General features: G+C 45.3%; 1 protein-coding gene across 2 annotated transcripts in view; it reads left to right on the plus strand.

Annotated features, from left to right (window-relative positions):
- Window positions 1-6: 6 nt before the first annotated feature.
- The window catches only part of Abracl (ABRA C-terminal like), a 12,468-nt gene continuing 3,277 nt past the window's right edge, over window positions 7-9,197 (plus strand). Inside the window, exons 1-2 of one of the 2 annotated variants that reach the window (XM_005360985.2) lie at window positions 7-145; window positions 5,036-5,102. In XM_005360985.2, the coding sequence (XP_005361042.1) occupies window positions 5,042-5,102 (61 nt within the window). In that variant the 5' untranslated portion in view covers window positions 7-145; window positions 5,036-5,041. Of the gene's footprint in view, window positions 146-423; window positions 529-5,035; window positions 5,103-9,197 lie in introns of those variants that run through there. The other variant, XM_005360986.3, reaches the window with a different exon arrangement.

Raw genomic sequence — 9,197 nt, forward strand, 5'->3', positions numbered from 1 at the left:
TCCCCTCCCTCTTCCACCTCAGCCTTTCTTTTCGCCCGGGCCACTTCCTTCTTCTGCCTGTTCCTCCCCAGGGTGCGGAAGCGGAGAACCCGATCCAGACCCACGCGGCAGCTGCTCTTCCGTGAAGAAGGAAGAAATCAGAGAGGTGAGCGAGTCCGGGGAGGAAAGGCTGGACCACGGTCTCGGGGTGTGGGGGGGCGAGTACCGGGTTAAGGGTGGGAACGCCGGGGTGCTGAGGTGTGCCTGGACCGGCCCTCCGGGCATACACTCCCCCCGCCCCGTGCCCCACTCGTGGGCACCCCACTCGGCCGGCACACTTCCGCACTGGGCTCACGTGACGTTTTGTCGGGCGGGGCTGACCGGGAAAGGAGCAGCCCGAACCGCTGTTTGCAGCGGTGCAATGTGTGGGTTTTGCACTTGGCGTCGGTTTGTGGTGCGGTTCTGCAGAGCTGTGTGGGAAAGGGCTGGAGGGGGTCCCGGAGGAATAAAGTGGCATCAGGACAGTGTCCTCTGCAGTGCCGAGGGCGAGTAAGTGAGGGGATGCGGGACTCGTGGGGACCTCGGGCAGCGCCCTTGGGTGCTCTGGGGGACCCAGGACGGGTGAGTTGAGGAGACAAAGGCCTCCGGACTAAGCCCTTTCTGTGGTCCGGGACTCCGCGACCCTGTTCCACCAGTTAAGGGTTGAGCGAGTGGTACCCGCAGGCCCTAGGTTTTGGGGACCCATATTTGGCAAGCCCTCAAACTTGTAGGAGGGAATGACCAAATAAGGAGTGTGCTCCATCCAACGAAAAGGGAGAAAGGTACCGGGTCAGCCTTTGACCCGCGCCAGCTGTTCGAGATAGAATTGAGTCTGGAAGAGCGCCCAGCTCTCGTGTAAAGTTGGCTGCGGATTCCCAGGGGAGGCTACTCCAGTAGGCTTTATTTCCTTGACCTTATTATTGCCTTTGGAGCTTTAATGCAGAACTAGAAGACGCTTCAGACATACCTCTCCAAATGTGTATTGATGGCGCTTTGCAGCGTTTGCCACAGCCCTACTCTTTGTGAGTCCCACTCAGACAGCCCAATTAGAGTCTGTGACAGTTAAGCAGCCCGGCTAACATCTGCCACTGCCATTCTTCTGGCCCAGCCTCTCACAGACAGGGTCTTTTTTCTTAGGCTTGCTCTGCTTCTGACCTCTCGTTGTTCTTGATCTCGCTCACTGCAGTCGAAGGGGTCTGTCCTGCTTTTAGACTGCCATCGGTCTTCCAAAGATTGTATAATGTGGATGCTTTCTTCTTTGTCCCTCCCATAATACGTGACTAAAACATGCCAAGTTGTGTATGCTAGCAGTAGTAAACCTGTTATTTTCCTATTCATAGGGGTCCAGACAGGGAGCCTTTTCTTGCTTTGTAAATGATCCGCCTTAATAAGTACTCAGTATATGATATTACATAAGAATACACTATTACATTAGGTTCATTTGCATAATAGCGAAGGAAGGGGAAGAAGTGGCAAAGTGATGTGTTAGGAACAGCGCTTTGTGGCATTAACCATTGTGAGGTTTGTTTCATTCTCAATAAAACGGGGTAAGTACTAAGTGCTCTGTCGTGTTCTTAGCATTTTATGAATTAGGGTAGCTGAATGGATGGATCAGTGCTTATGGGCACTTGCTGAGGAGCCTTATGACCAGAGTTTGATCCCTGGGACCTCCACATTCACACCCTCCCAAAATAAATAAATGCAAAAAAAGATTTTTTTAAAAAATAATAAAAGGATTATATAAATTAACTCAGAGAAGGAGCCTGGTGTGTAGTTAATTATAAAAAAATGCCCCTTGCCTTCCTCCTGAAAACTGGATAAGTGCCCATTTTAATGTAAGCGGTTATCATACTGCACATAAGAGAGGGCCTTCCTCTTTGTTTCTCATTGTTAAATGGTATATAAAGCCGAAGTATCTCCTTGGTGTCCAAAAAGAGAGACGATGTTGAAGAGAAAAATACACGGACAAGAGACTCCGAAGTCTCTGACCTGGGGTGTTTCAATCTCCCTTCAATCATGGTTGGCTCTTTTTTTTTTTTTCTCTTTTCATTCTCACAAATCCTTACTTCCAGAAACAGGACAGTTTGGTAGAGAATTTTTATACGGCTCCCAAATCTCGTCTTGTGTCGCTCCCCCACGTCTGCGTACGTGTGCATGCAGGTGTATCTTGGACGTGAGTGTTCAGGTGCAGATGTAAGCATGGACACTCAGAAGTCTGAGGACAATCTCGGGTGTCATCCTCAAGGATGCCAGCCACCTACCTCCTTTGAGACAGGTTCTCTCAGTGGCCTGGAGTCCACCATTATGCTAGACTGTTTGGCTGTGGAGCTGGGTGCCCCCTCCCATATCTGTCTCCCCAGATACCACACCCAACATTTTTATGGAGGTTCTGGGACTCGAACACAGGAACCTCGTGCTTGCAAAGCAAGTATTTTACTAACTGAGCCATTCCTCCAGCCTTCAGATCTGCTTTCCTGCTGTAGCTGTTCATCCTAACCAATAGAGCAATATCCAACAAGACTATGTATAGAAGTACATTACAAGGCTGTCATTTTTTTTTAAATGGTTGGTTGCTTTTTAAATAATAGTTCATTAGGCTAGCTTTTTGGATCAATAGTCTTCAGCATGCAAGTAATAGAAATTCATACAAAACACTACACATTATAAACAGGGAAAATGTCATTGGTTCCTATAACCAAAATATCCAGGATCAGGAGCAGGCTGAATCATTTTCCTTCTGCTGGATTTCCCAGTCAAATCTTCCCATAGGGTAACCGGTTACTCTGGGGCTACAACCTCACATCTTAGAACCAGTGGAAAGGGAGTTATTTACTAATTGTCTAGCAAAATCTTAGGGTTGAACTTGACTGTTCTGAATGAGAGTATTTGTTTTGGGGACCTCCACATATATGCGCCCCTCCCCCCAAATAAATAAATGTTTTAAAGCTTAAAACTAGAAGAATTACATGAATTGACTCAGATGAGGAACCTGAGGCCTCTGACCAATCCTACTGACTCAGGTTCACCTCCGGAGAGGGGAGTGCTCTGTCCACACACATGACTTTAGAGTAAATACAGAAGTGTTGTCCCCAAACAAAACTCAGACTGCTTGTGCCAGAGTAGGAAACAGTATGGACCCCACTCACCCCCAAATAGCAGCTGGCCACCGCTGACACAGACAGGTTTATTCTACATCCTCTGGGGGATATTTTAGCTTTTTAATGTCCTTTTTAAACCGTGCCATGCTTTCACCAACACAAAAATCCCTAAGAGAGCAGCACAATTTTTTTTTTTTTTTTGACAGGGTTTCTCTGTGTAGCCCTGGCTGTCCTGGAACTTGCTCTGTAGACCAGATGATCTTGAACTCACAGAGATCCACCTGCCTCTGCCTCCTACGCACTGGGATTAAAGGCATGCACCACCATACCAGGCTTGGGTAGTATAATTATTAATAACAAGTTTTAGAAAGTTGCATTTAATCGACGATTTTGCATTTTCCTGTAGTGTCGGCCCCTTGAACTACAATGTTCATGCAAATAACAGCAGATGGTAGTGGCACTTTTAATTATCCACCGATAGGAAATCTGGTGTCCCAATCAGTATCATCTCAGCAAGTGGTATCCAGTTGGAGGCGACGCTCTTACTTTAGAAGCTACCAGGAATTAATAATAATCCATCCGGATGAAGTTGTTTCTATCAGGTCATCACCTGGAAGGAAACAGTGAAACAGCTCCACCTTTTAGCTCCTTATTCAGCCTGGAGAACCTCTCTTGTGAAAGATTGAATGGATGTCCCTCCTGCCCAGTCACTCGCACTTGCTGGTCTCCGCTGGTGGTGTTCTCTCCCCTCATGCCTTTGATTGTTCTTGCTAGTTCATGAAGCAGTGTTTGTGCTGGGCGTGCTAACAAGGAATATTTAAGTCAGATCCCTGTGGAGAGCATTTTCCTTCTAGCTAGAAAACCCCCAAAACCAGTAATTCCATCCGAGTGAAATAAAAGAGGCGTACAGTGTGGTGGGAACACCCAGTAGGGGAGCGCTCCCCAGATTAGGGAATGCTTTCTGGGGGGTGTTCCATCCAAGCTGGGACTGATTCACGAGCCTCAGGAGGGGAATGTAGTAACCTGAGCAGAAGAGAGCGTGCAGAGAAGGCCAGCGGTATTGCCAGGGATAGTTGAGGACTAGAAAAATTCCTGCAGCTGCAGCTTAGCCCTCAAGCGTACAGTGGTGGAGGCTGGACCAGAGGCCTGTGGAAGATGCAGCAAGCCACAGAGGAGTTAACATGACTTATCGGGCTCAGCTCTTATTAATCTGGACTCTTCACGATGGGAAACAAATGGGCTTCACTATAAGCTGTGCAGTGCAGTCAGCTTTTATGGGCGGAATACAGAGCAAGGTACGAGGTGCCTGTGTGTGAACTGGAAGTTATCACTGCACTGACCGGAGTCTGGATTACCGCTAGACCCTAGGCTCCTGAAGAGCAGGGAGCATGTATTTTATCTTGGCCTCTCTGTCTCCTAGCTCAGCGCCTGCCCCAGCTGTGCCTTGGGCTTTCTTCTTTGTCTCCATAATTTTCCACTTACTTTTCCCATTTGTCCACTTGATCCACCCCGTCATCTCCAAAAAGGGACCTGCCTGTAATGCCTTGGACCCAGCGCTGAGAGAACGCTTGCCACGTTGCTCTTTGTTGGAGGCCTTTCTCTGCCTTAAGCATGGATCCCGTTACCTTTTGTAGTTTGGGTGCTTAGCAGAACTCTGTGACAAGATGTGCAAGGAGTAATGCCGTGGTGAGGAGAGAGGTCATCTTCTCCCTAGTAGCCAGGAGTGGGGCAACAGAGAGGGAAGGTCTATAGGTCGAGGGAAATTACTTCATTATGTTCAAGTGCATTACTTCGTACAAGTAGAAAGGGGGCGTGGTCAATAATAGTGACAAGCTTCATGAGAAGGAGAAGGACCCTTGGGTTGCTGTGCCTGATGGGGTAGAGAAATGGCTGTAATAAAGGCTTCTTTTCTCTTCCAGTCCGCAATGAATGTGGATCATGAGGTGAACCTCCTAGTAGAGGAAATTCGACGTCTGGGGTCTAAAAGTAAGTATTCTAACGCAGGGTGTTTCTTCTGAGTGCACTCCTAGACGGGCGTTCTGGAGCAGCTGCCCAGGACTTAGGGTACAGTGCACACTTGGTTCACAGCCCGAGACGGTGATGCTCTTAGCTTTCAAGGGGTGTTTGAGACATGGGGCTGTTGGGGTGTTGAGTTTCTGAGGCAGAGAGTAGCTGAGATGTTTTGTTGGTTTTTGAATTGAAAACTCCCTGAGCTTCTTTTGTTTGCATTAAAGACTGACATTTGAGTTAGGTTTTTTTTGTTTTTTTTTGGCTGTTAAAATTTTTGTTTTCTGCCTTATTTTATAAATTTACAAGTGACTAGAGATTTATTTATTTATTTATTTTGTTTTTGTTTTTGTTTTTTCGAGACAGGGTTTTTCTGTGGTTTTTTTTTTGGAGCCTGTCCTGGAACTAGCTCTTGTAGACCAGGCTGGTCTCGAACTCACCGAGATCCGCCTGCCTCTGCCTCCCGAGTGCTGGGATTAAAGGCGTGCGCCACCACCGCCCGGCGTGACTAGAGATTTAGAGGGAAATTACACTAAATTGTATTAGTCAGGCCCCTCTAGGGCAACAGAACTTATAGAACAAATCTATATATGTATAGAAAGGGGGTTTACTAGAATCCTTACAGGTTGTGGTCCAGTAGCCCAGCAATGGCTGTCTACTAATGGAAGGTACAAGAATCCAGTAGTTATTCAGTCCCAGCTGGTCTTCAGTAGATGCCAGAATCCCGAAGAATAAAGCTCTGCTGTCAGTGAGGAAATAGATTTGCCAGTGAGAGAAAGCAGGCAAAGAGAGCAAGCTTCCTTCTTCCATGCCCTGTATATTGGTATTGGTATTGGCTGCCAGCAGAAGGTGTGGCCCAGATTAAAGGTGGATCTTCCCACCTCCAACGATCTGGATTAGAAGTGGGCCTTTCCACGTCAAATGATTTAATTAAGAATAAAAACCTTTCACGAGTGTACCCAGCTGCTTAAGTTTTATTTGAATTAATTCTAGATGGAGACAAATTGACAACCAAGAATAGCCATCACGATTTTCTTTATTTTCTATAAATTCTTGGGATTTATACAATTTCAAACATAATAGTAAAATAAACCAACTGATTTTTTTTTTTTGGTGTCTTTGATTTCATTGACCAAGCAGTTATTGTGAGTATTGTGAGGATAATGTGTAAAATTGGTGTGTGTTGTCTTTCTCCTAAGTAGCATTAAAATGGTTGTATTTGTAGCATGAGATATTTGCTACATCTGAGATGTACAGGATTGGAGAGCATATTGAATGTAAGAACAATGAGCATATGGAATTCAAAGTTTTAAACTTATTATATAAATGAAAGCTAATGTTCCAGAGTATCTCATAAACAAACGTTGTATACTCTTGTCATTTCAGCACTCGGGAGGTGGAGGCAGGAGGATGACAAATTGAAGGCCACAGTGGCCAGCACAATGAAACCCTATCTCAAACAAACAAACAAAAGAAGCTATGTTATTACAGCTTGAGTCTTCTTTGAATTGTTTGCTTATGAATTGCAAATCCTTTAATCTAGAAGGATAGACACACTTTCAAAACTTCCACTAAGCTGTTATTTCCTACTGTCTCTTGTGTTAGATGTCTTCCTTTTCTCTGTGTAAATGCACGGCTGTGTACATGCATGTAGAAGCCAAACGTTAATCTCGGGCATTATTTTTTGGGACTTCTCTTGAGTTTTGTTTTTATTTTTATTTATTTATTTATTTTTTTTGAGACAAGGTCTCTCATTGGGTCATGGGGCTCACCAAACAGACTAAGCTGACTGGCCAGGGAGCCCCAGAACCTCTCTGTCTTTACCTCTTCAGTGTGCAACCCCCCTTTTCTTGTTGGTTCTGGTCAATGAATTCAAGTCCCCAGGCTTGCACAGGCAAGGACTTCATCCATTTAACTATCTTGCCAGCCCCCTGCATTTGCTTTCTCTTCTTGCTGTAGCCAGTTACCACAGACTTAGCAAGATGTTTAACACCAGGACACATTTCCTATTTTGTATAGTTCAGGCGCTTTCCAGGCTCAGATCCAGGTGCTGGCTGACTTCAATCCTTTCTGGAGGGTTTTGCGGAGACTGTATGTAGTTCCTTAGTTTCACTCTTCTGTAGCTGCCTGCATTCCTTGGCTCATGGCTCTCTCTCTCTCCCTGCACCGGTAGCAGTGTGGGGAGCTGGGTGTCCTCACCCTGCGCTACCCTGCCTTACTCTCCCATTCTTAAGAACTCCCAGGATTCCATATTAATGGATCCAGATAATCCAGGATAATGTCCCATTTTAGAGCCCTTACTTAATCACATTTGTAAAATTCCTTTTGCTTTGTAAGGTAATGTTCTCCAAGTTCTACAGACTAGAAGATGGATTATTTTGGGGTGGCGATATTCTCCCTGCCCCCTTTGGCGGACCCGGTATAGAATTCATGCTCAGACATGCTAAGCAGGTGCTCCACCACGGAGCCAGTCTCAGCTTCCTCCTCCTTGAGCCGTCTCTAGTCATTTTTATTTGGACATCATAACTGAAATGTCAAGACAGAGACATATGGAAGGGTGTTTGCGGTCACAGCCACATGCGTTTAATCATCTTATCACTACTACTGCTCTCCCATATGCGCCAAGCCCTCTTTAAGTACATGTGACATAGGCATGTCCTTTTTCTTCAAGCATCTTATTACTTAATTGATGAAAATACCTAAAAATTGATGAGGCAATTATCAGAAAAAAAAAATGGCTTGCCAGACTGTGAAGTGCTGGCATTCAGTTCAAGATAGTTCCAGTGCCATAGATTAGCGATGACTGTAGAGTTGGGGGCACATACTTGGTTAAGCCTAGACTAGGTGGTACTTGGATGTGTCAAAGCATAGGCAGGTGAGTTGAGGAGGGGATATGTGAGCTGAACTAGGACTGGGAGTGAACTGAAGCGTGTGCAGGACACTGAGAAGACACTGGAGAGTGTAATTTATTAATATTTGGGTCCTCAGGCAAACCAAATCTTTTCCTAACTTTACTCTTCTCTTACCCCTCACTATACCCATGTCTGGGGAGGGGTGTCTGATTTTCACTAATGCCACTCCTATTTGTGTTCTTCTCCCACATCTCCTGGGTCTCTCCAGCTCCAGTAGGGTCACATTACTTGGAATTAGTATGTTTGGATTGTTAAGAGTGTATTCCCAACAATTTGCAGACTGTTCCTATTCACGACAACCTGGTGTTCACTGGTCAGGTTCAGCTGGCCTTAAAACTCTAACCTTTGCCCTCCTAAAGAGTGTCTGTGTTCTACTGGGGCGTTCTGAAGCTTCATTTCAAAACGAGCAGCTTTACGAATTACAAGACAAGGTCATTAGCATAACATCCATATGCATGAAAATCCTTTAAATTTCACAGACGTACTAGAACACCTTGACTTCATTGTTGGCAAAAGATGACTGATCGAGTTGGAAAGCAGATATGGAACTATGCCATCTTCTGACATGTGATGGTTATTTTACTTGAGGCTAGAGTGATTTTGACTAATCTACAGATGAAGTATGCGCTCCTACTAGAAACTGATGAAGGAAATTTTTGTCTGTTTCTTTGAAAGTCCGAATCTTTAAAGTCTCATTTTTCATCCAGTTAGAGAAGATGAAGTGGAGACTATGATTATTTGGAGATTTAAATTCTTTCATCCAACAAGAATTCTTGAGTACCCACTTTGGGCTTAAGTATAGAGACTATAGAATTGAAGAGATTCTATTTCGGTCCTTAAGGTCTTCTTGAGGCAGCTGGGAGATGAACAGACTGGAAGTGTACTGGGAAGAGGTTGTGGGCTTAGTTAGCTGTGATGATACTTGCCTGTAATCCCAGCTCTTGGTAGGTCATGGCCACCCAGGATTAATGAGACCTTTTCTAAAAGTTTTTTAAAAGAAGGGCATGTCGGAAGCTGGACTCCAGTCAGACTTGTTCTTATACTTGTTCTTTTTTTTTTTTTTTCGAGACAGGGTTTCTCTGTGGCTTTGGAGCCTGTCCTGGAACTCGCTCTGTAGACCAGGCTGATCTCGAACTCACAGAGATCCGCCTGCCTCTGCCTC

This window comes from Microtus ochrogaster, linkage group LG4 (genome assembly GCF_000317375.1).
Source record: "Microtus ochrogaster isolate Prairie Vole_2 linkage group LG4, MicOch1.0, whole genome shotgun sequence".
Lineage (NCBI taxonomy): Eukaryota > Metazoa > Chordata > Mammalia > Rodentia > Cricetidae > Microtus > Microtus ochrogaster.